Source organism: Bombina bombina, chromosome 6 (assembly GCF_027579735.1).
Source record: "Bombina bombina isolate aBomBom1 chromosome 6, aBomBom1.pri, whole genome shotgun sequence".
Lineage (NCBI taxonomy): Eukaryota > Metazoa > Chordata > Amphibia > Anura > Bombinatoridae > Bombina > Bombina bombina.
Genome location: NC_069504.1, coordinates 820,317,901 through 820,335,117, shown reverse-complemented (window position 1 = coordinate 820,335,117; position 17,217 = coordinate 820,317,901). Strand labels below are relative to the sequence as shown.

The following is a 17,217-nucleotide window of genomic DNA, read 5'->3' as shown; positions in this document are numbered from 1 at the left end:
AAAAAAGTTTTTCCTAATCTATTAGGAATTATGGGTTTCAACCATCCTTGTTGCCCAATTAATTCATGTCTCAGGGTATTCAAGCTTTGGAGGAGCATCTCCGGCAACTCCGTTCCACATGGGTGCAGATTCAGGATTGCCTTCATCGGTCTATGCGGCGCTATAAATTCCAGGCTGATTGTAGGTGTCTGCCCGCACCTTCCTACCAGGTTGGTAGGTTGGTGTGAGGGTTTGGTTGTCCTCCCACAACTTGAACCTTTGTGTGCCTTCTAATAAACTGGCTTTCCATTATGTTGGTCCTTTTCGAATACTCCGACGGGTCAAACCTGTTGCCTACGCTCTTGACGTTCCTCCTGCAATGCTCATCTCCAATGTTTTTCATGTCTCCCTCTTCAAACCATTGGTTTGTAATCGGTTTACCACTGTGTTGCCTCGTCCTCATCCTCTCTCAGTTGACAACCATGAAGAATATGAGGTCAGCAGCATTATTGACTCTCGTATGTCCAGGGGTCGCGTACAGTATTTGGTTCACTGGAGGGGTTACGGTCCGGAGGAGCGTTCATGTGTTTCCTCCTCTGATGTTCATGCTCCCGCCCTTCTCCATGCCTTCCATGCCCATTTCTCTAATAAGCCATTTATCCTCCCGCAGGGGACGGGTCGTTGAGGGGAGGGTACTGTCAGGGTTTCACCCTGCTTTATTTGCTATTTGCTGATGGCTGCCATTTTACTTACCTCTCTCACTGAATCTAATGCAGAGTGTGTAAATCTGCTCACTCATCTGGGCGCCCTCTTATGGTCAAACTGGTGAACATCATCAGTGTGAGACAGGCTGCAGTCCCAGGATTATGATGTTACACTTATTATTTAAAGGGCCTCTGTTCAGTATGCTTTTGCGTTGTCTCAAACTTGTTTGATTCCTGGTACCCTGACACCCATGTAGGAGATGTTTATATGTTTTAAATAAATTTATGAAGTATAATTTACCAATTTGGAAGAAGTCATCATTATTTCTGCTGGATTAGCCTGAGAGAGAGTTTGCTGAGCTACTCAGAAATCTCAGCTTGCCTTGCCCACATCTGCATATTAGGTGTTTAAGTATTGTGAGGACCCACTTACTCACTATTTTTTGCGTATAGTATGAATGTAAAAAGGATGTATAATTTTTATATATATATATATATATATATCTAATTGAGGGGCGCCAATAAATGTGAGGTGCACTACACAATATGATAGGAGAAAAAGGAGGATGTATATAAATGTCTGGGTAACATGTATATACCAATATTGCTCTAACATAATCCCCCAATATGTGAGTCCCAGTGTATACCCTCCAACTGGATACAGGTGTTGTTCACCTAGGATGTAAAGAGGCCGCTCTCTTGATTGGTTCTGTATTGACCATGAACTAAAAAACATCAGAGAGAAAAGAGGTGCCTCATAGAGCAGTAATGTCTTATATATGTAATGAATTGAATAAGTAAAACATAATTGACATGGTCTAGAGCACCACTGGCAGTGCTTGTGAATCAGGCTGGATAAATAAACCCTCCAGTTGGGCTTAGCCTCTGTTCTCAGCTACAGCATGCTCAGCTCCACAGTCAGGGTCACTACATTAGTGGTCCACTGGTTTCAAGAACTCCAATAAGTTGCAGGCTGCAATCAGGCAATATCCTTATAGACAAATTTAAAACGTACCTCTGGTTTAAGGTAAAATAATTTATTACAAAACAAGCAACGCGTTTCTCAGCATAAACAACACAGTTATATTAATGTTATATTAATGCATTTTTTACCTCTGTTATTACCTTGTATCTAAGTCTCTGCAGACTGCCCCCTTATTTCAGTTCTTTTGACAGACTTGCATTTTAGCCAATCAGTACTGTCTGCTAGGTAACTCCACGTGCACCAGCACAATGTTATCTATATGATATACATGAAATAATGCCCTCTAGTGGTGAAATAATGTCAAAATGCATTAAAGTAGAAGGTGACCTTCAAGGGCTAAGAAATTAGCATATGAGTCTACCTAGGTTTAGCTTTCAACTAAGAATAGCAAGAGAACAAAGCAAAATTGGTGATAAACGTAAATTGGAAAGTTGTTTAAAATTACATGCCCTATATGAATCATGAAAGTTTATTTTTGACTAGACTGCCCCTTTAAGATGAACCAGAGGACATAATATTCATTCACTATTAAAAAAAGATACAATTTACATATGATAATAAAAAAATAAAACATACTAACAAATCTGATGGTCCAAGCATGCTGTAGCTGAGACCAGAGGCTAGCCCAGCTGGAGGGTACATTTATCCAGCCTGCTTCAGGAGAACTACCAGTGGTGCTCAAGACCATGTGAAGGATGTTTTTCTTATTCAATTCTTTACATACATAACACATTTCTACTCTATGAGGCACCTCTTTTCTCTCTGATGATCGCATATTACCAATTTTGCTTTGTATTTTTGGTATCTTTTGTTAAAGGGACATTAAACCCAATTTTTTTCTTTCATGATTCAAATAGAGAATACAATTTTAAACAACATTCCAATTTACTTCTGTTATGTAATTTGCTTCATTCTTTAGATATCCTGTGTTGTAGAAATAGCAATGCACATGGGTGATCCAATTACAAGAGACATCTATGTGCAACCCCCAATCAGCAGCTACTGAGCCTATCTAGATATGCTTTTCGGCAAAGAATATCAAGAGAATGAAGCACATTAGATAATAGAAGTAAATTAGAAAGTTGTTTACGTTTGCATTCTCTTTCTAAATCATGAAAGAAAAAAATTAAGTTTCTTATCCCTTTAAAGAGTCTTCCGTAGTCAAGCCTCAAAGAGAAAACAGATACATAGTGCAACACTGTTTTCAATTAGTATTACAAACAAGACCATTTGGAATCACTCACATTGTACTGAGCTACGATAGTTCAAAGGTAAAACCAAAGATATTATCCCGGTAATGCTGGAACTTGGTGGTGGAGATAAATGTATTTGCAACTTAAAAACATAACTTAAAAGACTAAAGCTCACTTGAGGGTGTTACAATTCACTGATTAGAGTCTTGAATAATTCTGGTACAGAGAGAGAACTCCCAAGGAACCTGTCTCTTTACTCTGCACTTAACTTACCATGTGATCACCCCACTACGTGATTGATCCAACGTACGTTTTGCTTTAAGTGGCTTTTTTAATGATCAAATGTTACACATAGTTGCAAATGTTGCTGCTATAGAATACTATGATATATTATTAAAGACATGTGCATGCATATATATCTTTAGCCACCTAGATACCAATAGTACATTGCTGCTGAGGCTGCTCCTGAGCCTACCTAGGTATCCTATTCAACAAAGGAAAGGAAAGTGAATGAAAAAAATAGATAATAGAAGTAAATTAGAAAGTTCTTTAAAACTGGGTGCTCTGTCTGAATTATGAATGTTTCATTTTTGGCTTTACTATCCATTTAAAGCACACCCTCAAACTCATTGTATCCAGAATAGCAAATGCTCAACCTATAAACAAACATAACTCTAATCAGTACTGTCCAAGCTATAGACAAAGGGCCACATCTGATCCTGTGAAGTTTTTTTCCCTGTCCCTCAGCATCACTGACAATAAGGCAGACATAAGTAATAAATTTAAAAAAAAAACAATTCCACACTGCTGATTAGGTAAAGATGATTATTTGTACCAAATGCTGTAAAATTGAGCAGTATATAGAGATAAATTTTGCATTCATGAATAGTAACTCATTTTCTATGCACATTTAATTAGAGTGTGATTCTAATCTATTTTTTATGTGTGAATGTAATGTCATTTTACCCCAGTCAAGTATATAAGTGATCTTTCCTCTGTACTAACAAAGTTTAAGCATCCCTGTTCTTAATCTTCAAGTCTCCCTCCCCCTATTTAACCCTTTAAGTGCGGAACCACATATAGTCATCCCTGGGGGTGGGGCACTTACCACCACATCCTTGGTGGCCAAGTGGCCCAGTCTTGTCAGGTGAACCCAGGGATGTCAGTGATGTCTCCCTGCCAACTGTGTGGTGACATCACAAAGCACTGGAAACCCAAAGTACCAGGAAACTAAACTGGACTTAATGGAGCTGGATGGGGGTAAATATTTAAAATTCTCAATTTCTGCTCTCTTTAGCCTTAGAAACCCCCAAGACTCAACCCACCGTTTGAAAGGCAATTGCCTGCTCTTTTAAAATGGTGGGGGTTTTGGGGGTATTTTGGGAAAGCACCTGTTTTAAAAAAATTAAATAAACCCACACTCCTTGTAGGCTGGAGATCTCTAGGTGCATATAAAAGGTAATAAAAAGGGCCTAGAGACCCACATGACCCCTAGTTTTAAATTCCAGAATCCCCTCTTTAAAATAAAGCCCTTATATACATTTTAATAGTCAGGAGATCACTGTCGTAATAGTAATCAAGTGCAGTTATGAGAGCCCCTATGTGCGCATCAAACTTACATAACTATACCCATAGGATCTTATTTATTTGAGGATAACACCTTCTTGTTTATTGATATGCTAGGCCTGCTGGGAAAAAAACCCAAGAAATAACGTGTGGGTTTTTCACTGAAAAATTACCTACAAAGGGACAGCATATTAAAACTCCAAAAGAGCTTAGCACATGGGTAGAAATGGCTCAGCAGTTAAGGGGTTAAAACTATATTCTCTTCATATCTGCTACTTAAAGGGACAGTGTACTGTAAAATATTTGTCCTATAAAGAATTATACAAACTGTAAAGTATAAAGTATGAGACATTGGTGTTTGGGTTTATATTTGCATATGAAATAGCAGGTTTTTTGGAGGGTTTCTAGTTTACACCACAACTCATTCAAATGGGCTGAGCTTACAATGAGATCTGACATCCTTGTTTCATCCTCCTTTCTATGCACAAAGGCCTCCTTATCTTAGCTCTGTGTATAATACTTAGAGCAATTGAAAATGAAAAATTATCGTACCTATCTCTCCCATCCCCGCAGAGAGTGTGATTTCATCTGCTACCTCTTGTTTAGATAACATTTCTATAGCCTTTGCTGCAATAACTGAAATTGTCAGTATAGATGGGGATACAACAGACAAAAGCAGTTATTTAAAATGGCTAAATTAAGGTAAAGGATATATTTGTAAACAATTTAATACACTCCAGCAGGTTAAATGGGAAATTGGGAATCCAGTAAATTGTTTTACAATACAATGGGGCCTATTTATGAGGGAGCGAGCGGACATGATCCAATATAACGGAAAAAAAGTGAGCGGTACACCTGTACCTCCCTGACTCGTAATACCAGCGGGTATAAATAAGCAGCGTTAGGACCCCTTAACGCTGCTTTTTAAGGCTAACACAGAACTCGTAATCTAGGCGTAAGTTTAATGAACAAAAACATTTTTTACTTGCATTTTTATGCAAACAGTTCTCTGCATTGTTACCATGTTAGATAATATTGGGTCTGCAGCTATTTTATGCATTCCAGTCTGGACTGATTTATAGGCACCCTGATATTCAAGCAGCTGGGCAGGAAGATAAAAGGGAAGTGGCTGCTAGATCTTGTTCCTATTAAAGCTGCTTGATAGCTCAGGTCTGGTTACACTGATTAATTTCAGCCTTCTTGGCTTGCATATCTTTGCTGCAACACAAGCGGACAGCTCCACCTACTGGCCTGCCCTTATTTTAATCAATGCTCTGCTTCTCAGTGCTTTTCAATAGCAGTCACATGACTGAAAAAAAGGTACTAGCGCAAAACGAGGGCCACCTGTGTGTGTGTGTGTGTATATATATATATATATATATATATATATGTATATACAGTACACAGTATATGTGTGTATACATATAAATGTATATATGTGTGTGTATGTACATATATATGTATATACTGTATGTGTGTGTATACATACAGTATGTATGTATGTGTGCAGTGTTTGTAAATTATATTTCAATACAAATCTATAGTATATACCTGAGCAGAGGATTAGCACACTTTATGCTTAGCGCACTTTCGGCATATCGCTCATGCAATAGTGGACATGAGTTTTTCAGAGCATCCCCATAGAAGTCCCCCATAGAACATCCCCATAGAATGTTAGGGATTTAATGCAAATGCAAATATTAGCACGCTCTAGACTTTTATTTCAGTGCTAAAATATTACTTTCAACTTGTTATATGAGGGAAAAAATAAGTGTTGTAAATTGTGCTTAAGCAATGTTAACAAGCAATAGTGCTAATATTTTTGTGCTCCACTTGTAATTTAGCCATACAATCTATCATGATATAAACATTTGTATTTTAAAATTAAATATTGTAAGTTTTTAAGTCCAAAATGTGTAAGATGATGATATTTTATAAATAAAAAACATTCCCTGCTGCATAATGTAACCAATTATTAATTCTCAAACAATTCTGCAAAACAGCTTCCGATTAATCTCATCGTAATCATTAGTTCTGTCCACTCCCTTGGCTTCCAGCAACTTGTTATATTGACATGAAGTTAAACTCTTCACCTAGTGAACCATATAAAAATGCAACATATCATTTCCACTACTGCTTCATGTAGCGGGGTCCTTATAACTCTGCATGTTACTTTATAGAAATGCTGTATTAAAATTATTATTTTTTTCCAATTCAATTGGTGGATCTTATTTGCCAAGATTCATTTAACCCCATTTGTAAAATGAAAATCAGTGACTATTCCCTTGGCATTAAAGATAGTAATTATTATCTTGTACTAAGACTAGCGTGTCACCGATCACATTATGTAAATCCACTTATTTTATAATACTGTAAAGGGGAAACTTTTTTTTTAAGTATACAGTTGCACAAGCTCAACAAGTTGCTATATTTACTGCCATGAGAATAGTGAGAGACCAACCTATATGGATATGTAAAAGTCACAAATATAGGATTAGACTAAGGGATCTTTTGCGAAGTGGCGGCTTGATAGTAATGGGATAACAATAGCGTAATTGGACTGTAATGGAATCCCTACTATTTATGTTATCATGTGATAATATGCTGTTATTTGTGCGCTAGTAGCAGATCAGTACCACATTTTAATTTTAGATGTGTCCCTTGTGAAACTATTTTAACATTAGGTATTAAAAGTTAAGTTTTATCATTTTTTAGCTTTGTTGTCAATTAGAGTAAAAGTGAGTGCGATAAATAGATGCACTTTCCTTTAATTTCTTATATTTCTTTCTGTGCAGAGCTTTCTTTCTTTTTCCCAGTTGTTTCTCAGGCAGCTTCTAGTGGTGGTTAGAAAAACTGCAACCCCATAAGCTGCTCTGAGATTTGATTTTGCTGGGACCCCAGTAGCAGTAAAGGCCCAGTATCAGTGGAAACCCCTGAAACCATGTAGTTACGCCACTGTTTCACATCCAAAATGTGTTAATTAGAGGTTGTGCAACCACTCATTTGAAAGAGGAGATTTCTGTTGCAATGGGGCCAAGTTACAGTGTTTACTGCACTGCCTAGGAACGTCCAAACAAAGTGGTCATGTCCTCCTTTGTGAGCATCCATGGGAATTACTTATTGTTTCAATTATTAGCATTTCTAGATCTTGCTTATTGCAGCCAAAAACATCCAAAGAGGGTGCATATACACTCAAATTACTCTTATTATCCATACAACTATCTCAGTACTAGGTCTGCCAATTGATCTAAGTATCTGTTATCTACAATTCTAATTATTGGTTTTTAAATTGCTCCATACAAACAGGATCCATATAAAAAACTTACTTGGCATTTGTCTATTTGCAGGTGGATAGTAGGAATTGTGTTGAGCAGCATTATTCTAGTAATTGTTGTCTGTACGCTGCTGGGACTCATGATCGGAGTTTGGGGTCTTTATCTGAAACAGGATCCCATCGATGCAACACTGAGACAAAGGATTGGAGCAGGATTTCTTATAGTGTAAGGTGCCTATTGATAGTGGTACATAGTAATTGCATTGTTCAACTAAACTGTATGATACTGAATGACCTTGGTAATTGCTTCAAACTGTGCTATATCATTATGTGAAGAGATTAATGGGGGGGGCATTTTCTGTAAAGGGTAAAAATGTTGTAAAAAGAACAATGACATTGGTAATTCATAAATAGTGTGAACCTTTTCTTTCCATGCTAACAAGTCTATATGTCTCTCCTAGAGATGTTTATCTTACCTTCTCATTCTCCTGGCTGCTCATAAGCTTAGTATTTGTCACATTTCTTGTTGGTGGAAATGTTCAGACCCTTCTGTGCAGACACTGGGACAATAAGGATATATATAGGGTGAGTAAGCAGCCAATAAAAGATACATATGTGAAGAAAACAACATAAACAAATACATATGTGTGTGTATATGTGTGTGTGAATATATGTGTGTATGTGTGTGTTTGTGTGTATCAGTATGTGTGTGTGTTTGTGCATGTATGCATGTGTGAGTATATGTATGTGTGTGTATTTGTGTGTGTGAATATATGTGTGTTTGTGTGTGTATCTGTATGTGTATGTATGTATATATGTGTTTGTTTGTGTATGTGCATGTGTGTGTATGTTTTGTGTGAATGTGTGTATGTGTATGTGTGTGTATGTGTGTGTATGTGTATGCATGTTATATGTGTGTATGTGTGTGTGTATGCGTATGAATGTGTGTTTGTGCGTGTGTGTGTGTGTTTGTGCATGTGTGTTTGTGTATTTGTGTTTGTGTATGTGTGTTTGTGCATGTGTGTGTGTGTATACCATTTATCTTTTTCTAAAGATAAGATAAGATATAAATATAATTTTTTTTCTTTTATTTCTTTTTTTAGTTTTTAGATGATCCTAGAAACCTTCCACAAAATGTAAATTTGAAAAAACAGCTTGGACTTAAGGACAATTCCAGTTTCACAGATATGTATCAGTATGTTACCATGTATTTCTTTGAACATTATTTTTTCAAGTAGACTAAAACTCTTCTTCCTTCTTCCCTCAAACTAATAGCCCATCTTTCTCATCCAATCAATTTTGTCCTCTCTCTCTCTCTCACTACATTACATGTTTGTGTTACTGATTTCTCCCATGTTTTATTCACCATTGCAATTAAATCCTAATTATTTTCTTCTTAGTTTCTGTTTTGTTTCCCTTGTCAGAATTTCCTAGCTGACTCTTTTTTCCTCTCTATTGTTCAGTTATGTCTCATAATGTTTTGTTCCTTTTAGACAATGCAAGGGCGGAGCTGCCTTCTGGGATGTTCTGAAATTTCAAAGTCCAATTGATCTGGACAGTGCATTCAATATCACCAAGGTAAGCACTTAAAGATTTGTTAGATTAACAGGTAACATCAAATATAATATAACCGTTTTTATTTTGTGTTGCTTTGTACTTATTTATCATAGTTTATATAAAATTGTATCTACTCTAAAGGGATACTGAACCCAAATTTTTTTCTTTCATGAATCATGAACCAAAATGGGCCGGCTCGTAAACTTACATTCCTGCTTTTTTCAAATAAAGATACCAAGAGAACGAAGAAAATTTGATAATAGGAGTAAATTAAAAAGTTACTTAAAATTGCATGTTCTATCTGAATAATAAAGAATTATAAAAAATTGGGTTCAGTATCCCTTTTAAATGTCTAACATGTTATGCTACAAAATTCCGGATAATTACACAGAATTAGGAATTAATGGCCTTCATTCAATTCAAACCTGTTTCCAAAACTATTACAATGTTGAAAAAAAGTGCCAATATCACAGAGATTTATTGATAAAGTAAAAATAGTAATGATATATAACAGTGTGTACACTCAAACCATAAAATATATAATAAAAGCAAATGATACTGTACAACACCGTGCACTATTGAAGAAGTAGATAGATTGTTCTGGAAAAAATGATTCTGAGAAGATGTCAAAGAGAGTGGAGAGAAACTTTTATAGTATTAAACTGTATTTAAATGTCCCTTTAAGAACAATATGATAATTACTCACATACTATAGAACTACTATAGCTCTAAGGGATGCGCTCAGTACAAATGGATCCAAAACTTTGATCATTGAAAAAGCTGAATGGTGAAATGTACGTCAGAGTCTCAGAGGCACAGTTACATGTCACAAGGAGGGGCAGGCTAATTGAAATCCATATGTGTATAACCGGACCCTTTTGTACAACTGCTGGCTACCAAGGGTAAGTGGTTTTAAAGGACCAGTAAATACAGCAGATTTGCTAAATCTTCAAATGCATGATAACAAGACAATGCAATAGCACTTAGTCTGAACTTCAAATAAGCAGTAGATTTTTTTCAAACAAATTTCAAAACGATGTCTATTTCCACTCCCCCTGTACCATGTGACAGCCATCAGCCAATCACAAATGCATATATTTATAGTCTGTGAATTCTTGCACATGCTCAGTAGGAGCTGGTGACTCAAAAAGTGTAAATATATATATATATTTTAATAGAAGTAAATTGGAAAGTTGTTTATAATTGCGTGTTCTATCTGAATCATTAAAATTTAATTTGACCTGAGTGTCCCTTTAAAGTGTTTACTCTGAAAGCCATTGGGACCCCAGAGTGACTGTTTACTTGCCATATTGATTTTAAATAGAACAAGGACTTTGCTTTTTAAACTTACCTGTAAAACTATTGTCTATGTAATAAATACTGGAACCCACTTAAAACATCAATGTTTTGGATCCATTTCTACTGAGTGCATCACCAAGTGAGTGAGTGGAAAGTTTCTTTCCACTCTCTTTTAGGTAATAAAAAGATCTTCTCAGAATCATTTTTTTAGAACAATCCATCTACTTTTTCGATAGTGCACATAGTGTTGTACAGTATCATTTGCTTTTATCAAAGAGATTTCTACCTGCCTATCCATTCAGAATTATGGGGTAGCTCCTATCGTGTAGCTTATCAGCTTCTGGGGACATAGAATGAGTTCCACTGTGAAGGATATTGGCATGACAAAAATGCCTTCAAAATGTTACAGAACAATCTAATTAAAAAGGGGGAGGGGGGACACCCTAAATAAAACGATCCATCAAACATGCAAAAAGAAAAAAAATTAAAGAGAAAAAAACATTTAAAAATAATCTCATCAGCTTTGAAATAACATTGCACGACAACGAGATTAAATATTTTACATGGGAAATAGAGTCTTCATGCTTGAGATTAGTGTAGACAAAACATCATGTCCAGGGTCAGCCAATCATGTCTCTCATAACCAGTGAGACTACTTATCTATAACAAAATGGATTTAAGAATATTTTAGATTAACGGTTGTTATTGTTTTTACCTTTTACCAATTGGTTTTCATGTAATCGATACTTAATGACAGAAAAGCCAACTATTATATAAATATATAAATATAGGTGAAGATATCCCCAATGTTGAGCATGATTTTGTCCCTCCACAACCTCACAAGGTTCCACAAATCTAGTCCATCAGCTCCTTTATTTAGCCCAATTTTATTTCTTTCATATACTACATTGAGATTTTTTATGGAAACACATGACACCAAACTTTTTATCTGTGTATTTGTCTATCTATGCATAAAATACAATTGTAAACTATGTTATATGTTTGTTCAATATATTTTTTGCAGTCAATGTATACCCTTTTGCGCATGAGACTAGAAAGATTAAAGGGATATGAAACACAATTGTTTTTCTTTCATGATTCAGATAGAGCATGCAATTTTAAACAACTTTCTAATTTACCCCTATTATCAATTTTTAAATGTAGCCACCAATCAGCAAGTGCTACCCAGGGTTCTAAACTGAAAATGGGCTGGCTCCTAAGCTTATATTACTATTTTTTTTTTCCAAATAAAAGTACCAAGAGAACAAAGAAAAATTGATAATAGGACTCAATTAGAATGTTGCTTAAAATTGCATGCTCTATCTGAATCATGAAAGAAAAAATTGGGTTTCATATCCCTTTAAAATGACTGATTCTGCCTTCTCCACATGGTTAGAAACAAGGTCACTGTGGCACACTGGATTTTTTGTGCCCTGTAATAAATATCGCACACCTACAGTGTACTAAGAAAAATCTTTTCCACCTGCAGATTATTATTATAGTCAAGTTAATCTTCTTGGATTTCACATATACCGTGCAATAATATAATTTAAACATTCTTTGTAGAATTGTGTGAGGAATTAAAGAGTTGTTTTGCATGTGATTTAAGTGATACAATTTCCATTGTTTATAATTGGTTTCACTCTATGCTATAATTTAAATTTTCTGGGTAAAATTTTGAAACTACATGTAGCAGATGAGTCAGAATAAGTGATCTTTATAGATGAGTGTTGAGTAATTCCAATGTTCTGTAATAAAATAGATGGAAATATTAGCTGCACGTTTTATGTCGATTAACCTGTTTGCTTCTTTTTTTTTTTCCTCCCAGTACACTGCTGATCTCCAATTTAAGATTAATAACTTTACAGTGGACGTGCGAGCACTAACTTTTTTCACAAGGATTTCCATTCTCGTGCTGACAGACTATAAGAACAGTGGAATTGATCAAGTGCCATTCAGTGGTATTCTTGCACAGGTACATATAGTTATACTTTGGAGCTATGGCTTTAAATAGACTTGGAAACCATTTCATTTCTAAATATTTCTCACACATGACAAGGAATGGCAATTACACATTAAAAAGGTTAATGGAATATAAATCTAAATCTAAATCAATCAATCTATCTAATCTATCTAATCTATCTAATCTATATATATACACAACTTTTGAAATTATGAGTACGCAAAAAGTGAAATTAAAATCCTCCACTATGCACAAAATTTAGAGAAAATAACTAATTGTGTAGTCCATTAACAAATCTGGACAAATAGGAAGACTTTTTTCCCCCACAGAAAACCTCTAGATACATTGTCCTCTAGTTATGAAGACGTCTACTTAGCTGCATTCGCCGGCCCAATACGCTCGCCTAAGCTCACCTACCATCGCCGCCGCGGAGCTGAATACGTTCGCCAAAGTTATCAAAAAAGCTGTCAAGAAGCCGCACACCAAGTACGAAGCGATGAGCAGTGGACTGTTGTTAACTGACAGTCATCAATCTCGCTGCTCATCGGCTTCTTCGCAGTTTTTTTGATGTCTATTGGCTGTTCCAATCAGCCAATAGAATGCGAGCTCAATCTGATTGGCTGATCCAATCAGCCAATCGGATTGAACTTGAATCTGATTGGCTGATTCCATCAGCCAATCAGAATTTTCCTACCTTAATTCCAATTGGCTGAATCCTATCAGCCAATCGGAATTCGAGGGACGCCATCTTGGATGACGTCCCTTAAAGGAACCGTCATTCGTCAGGAGTTCGTCGGCCAGGATGTATGTTCCGCGTTGGCGGGATGAAGATGGAGCCGGAAGAAGGAAGATTGAAGATGCCGCTTGATACAAGACTTCAGCCGGATGATGGACCTCTTCAGCCCCCGCTTGGATCAAGACTTCAGCCAATGATGGACCTCTTCAGCCCCCGCTTGGATGAAGACTTCAGCCGATGATGGACCTCTTCAGCCCCCGCTTGGATGAAGACATCGCCCGGATAGGATGAAGACTTCGGAGCCTCTTCTGGACGGATGAGCCTCTTCTGGACGGATCGGTGATACCCGGCGTGGTGAAGACAAGGTAGGGAGATCTTCAGGGGCTTAGTGTTAGGTTTATTTAAGGGGGGTTAGTGTTAGATTAGGGGTATGTGGGTGGTGGGTTGTAATGTTGGGGGGGGTATTGTATGTTTTTTTTTACAGGCAAAAGAGCAGAATTCTTTGGGGCATGCCCCGCAAAAGGCCCTTTTAATGGCTGGTAAGGTAAAAGAGCTTTTCAATTTTTATTTTAGAATAGGGTAGGGCATTTTTTTTATTTTGGGGGGCTTTGTTATTTTATTAGGGGGCTTAGAGTAGGTGTAATTAGCTTAAAATTGTTGTAATATTTTTATAATGTTTGTAAATTATTTTTTATTTTTTGTAACTTAGATCTTTTTTATTTTTTGTACTTTAGTTAGTTTATTTAATTGTATTTATTTGTAGGTATTGTATTTAATTAATTTATTGATAGTGTAGTGTTAGGTTTAATTGTAACTTAGGTTAGGATTTATTTTACAGGTAATTTTGTAATTATTTTAACTAGGTAACTATTAAATAGTTATTAACTATTTAATAGCTATTGTACCTGGTTAAAATAAATACAAAGTTGCCTGTAAAATAAATATTAATCCTAAAATAGCTACAATATAATTATTATTTATATTGTAGTTATATTAGGGTTTATTTTACAGGTAAGTATTTAGCTTTAAATAGGAATAATTTATTTAATAAGATTTATTTTATTTCGTTAGATGAAAATTATATTTAACTTAGGGGGGTGTTAGGGTTAAGGTTAGACTTAGCTTTAGGGGTTAATACATTTATTAGAGTAGCGGTGAGGTCCGGTCGGCAGATTAGGGGTTAATAATTGTAGGTAAGGTAGCGGCGACGTTGGGAGGGCAGATTAGGGGTTAATAAATATTATGTAGGTGTCGGCGGTGTTAGGGGCAGCAGATTAGGGGTTCATAACTTTATTATAGTAGCGGTGAGGTCCGGTCGGCAGATTAGGGGTTAATAATTTTAGTTAGGTAGCGGCGATGTTGGGGGGGGGGGCAAATTAGGGGGTAATAAATATAATATAGGGGTCGGCGGTGTTAGGGGCAGCAGATTAGGGGTACATAGGGATAACGTAGGTTGCGGCGGTGTAAGGAGCGGCAGATTAGGGGTTAAAAATAATATGCAGGGGTCAGCGATAGCGGGGGCGGCAGAATAGGGGTTAATAAGTGTAAGGTTAGGGGTGTTTAGACTCGGGGTACATGTTAGGGTGTTAGGTGCAGACATAGGAAGTGTTTCCCCATAGGAAACAATGGGGCTGCGTTAGGAGCTGAACGCTGCTTTTTTGCAGGTGTTAGGGTTTTTTTTCAGCTCAAACGGCCCCATTGTTTCCTATGGGGGAATCGTGCACGAGCACGTTTTTGAAGCTGGCCGCGTCCGTAAGCACCGCTGGTATTGAGAGTTGCAGTGGCGGTAAATATGCCTGTACGCTCCCTTTTTGGAGCCTAAAGCCTAACTAGGTACAATAGCTATTAATTAGTTATTAACTATTTAATAGCTACCTAGTTAAAATAATTACAAAATTGCCTGTAAAATAAATCCTAACCTAAGTTACAATTAAACCTAACACTACACTATCATTAAATTAATTAAATAAATTACCTACAATTACCTACAATTAAATTAAATAAACTAAACTATAGTACAAAAAAACCCCACTAAATTACAGAAAATGAAAAAATATTACAAGAAGTTTAAACTAATTACACCTAATCTAAGCCCCCTAATAAAATAATAAAGCCCCCCAAAATAAAAAAAAATGCCCTACCCTATTCTAAATTACCAAGTAACCAGCTCTTTTACCAGCTCTTAAAAGGGCTGTTTGCGGGGCATTACCCCAAAGTAATCAGCTCTTTTACCTGTAAACAAAAATACAACCCCCCCAACATTAAAACCTACCACCCACATACCCCTACTCTAACCCACCCAAAAACCCCTTAAATAAACCTAACACTAACCCCCTGAAGATCTACCTACCTTGAGTCGTCTTCATCCAGCCGGGCCAAAGTCTTCATCCGATGGGGCAGAACAGGACATCCAGACCGGCAGAAGTCTTCATCCTATCCGGGCAGAAGAGGACATCCGGACCGGCAGAAGTCTTCATCCTATCCGGGCAGAAGAGGACATCCGGACCGGCAGAAATCTTCATCCAAGCGGCATCTTCTATCTTCATCCATCCGACGAGGAGCGGCTCCATCTTCAAGACCTCCGTCGCGGAGCATCCTTCCTGGCCGACGGACTAACGACGAATGACGGTTCCTTTAAATGACGTCATCCAAGATGGCGTCCCTCAAATTCCGATTGGCTGATAGGATTCTATCAGACAATCGGAATTAAGGTAGGAAAAATCTGATTGGCTGATTCAATCAGCCAATCAGATTGAAGTTCAATCCGATTGGCTGATCCAATCAGCCAATCGGATTGAACTTTAATCTGATTGGCTGATTGAATCAGCCAATCAGATTTTTCCTACCTTAATTCCGATTGGCTGATAGAATCCTATCAGCCAATTGGTATTCGAGGGACGCCATCTTGGATGACGTCATTGAAAGTAAAAACTCAGGCATGCTAAGCTGAGGACTTTGGATATTGCGACCAAGCTTAATCCTTCTCTCCATAGGCTTTGATGGGGCCTGCTAAAGAAAGCCTTTTATATTTATCACTCACGCCATAACCCGAAACTGCGTTAGATCAGCTGCGCTAAAGCCGAAGGTGTGTTAGGAATACTTTAAATTCCTTTGTTCCTCACTAGAAGGAAATGTTTTTATTTTTTAAATAAATATTGAAATATAATAATAATAATAATAATAATGGATACTTGTATAGCGCACAACTCAAACTTAATCGACTATACTAACAGGTATTATTATTTAGTGTAGCCACCAATCAGCAAGCACTAAGCAGGGTGCTGAACCAAAAATGGGCCGGCTCCTAAGCGTAAATTATTGCTTTTTCAATTAAAGATACCAAGAGAACGAAAAAAAATTGATAATAGAAGTAAATTAAAAAGTTGCTTAAAATTGCATACTCTATCTGATTCATGAAAGAACAAATTTGAATTTAATATCCCTTTAAATTGTTGCATACTACAATATTTATTCTAATTAGTTTGCAGCAGAGTACTCCAAATCTCCAAATGTCTGATACAAAAAACAAAGAAACTTTAGTTGCCACAAGAGCATCTATTTAAATAAACAAAACAAACAAACTGTGGCACATTTTTAAAAGCCCATTTTAGATAGAACAATATATATAAAACCTCTCTAATGTATAAAATGTACCTTTAAGAGTTAATGAATTATTAGAAGAAAGTATTGTACATTTCAGCAAAGTCAATTCTCAGTTTAACTATTTGTCATTTTTACTAAAAGAATTTGTAACAGGTCAGCATCTTTATTTGTGCATTGTTGACAAAAATGACTGAAACCCTTTGTAAGACTTTAATGGTAAAGCAATCCTGGTGATTTTAAATGGCCAAATCTCTATTTTGTACAGTTTTAAAACCTTCTTTCTTATGTTTTTTCAACATTGACGTTGTTAAAAGGAACAATAAACATCTTGACAATTTGATATAAATAGTTTTGCAAT

At 36.4% G+C, this 17,217-nt stretch overlaps 1 protein-coding gene across 1 annotated transcript in view; it reads left to right on the top strand.

The window, feature by feature from the left end:
- The window catches only part of PROM2 (prominin 2), a 229,217-nt gene that overhangs the window by 161,278 nt on the left and 50,722 nt on the right, over nt 1–17,217 (top strand). The window contains exons 11-15 of the mRNA XM_053719461.1: nt 7,775–7,927; nt 8,163–8,286; nt 8,805–8,896; nt 9,195–9,279; nt 12,386–12,532. Of these exons, the coding sequence (XP_053575436.1) occupies nt 7,775–7,927; nt 8,163–8,286; nt 8,805–8,896; nt 9,195–9,279; nt 12,386–12,532 (601 nt within the window). The remainder of the gene's footprint in view (nt 1–7,774; nt 7,928–8,162; nt 8,287–8,804; nt 8,897–9,194; nt 9,280–12,385; nt 12,533–17,217) is intronic.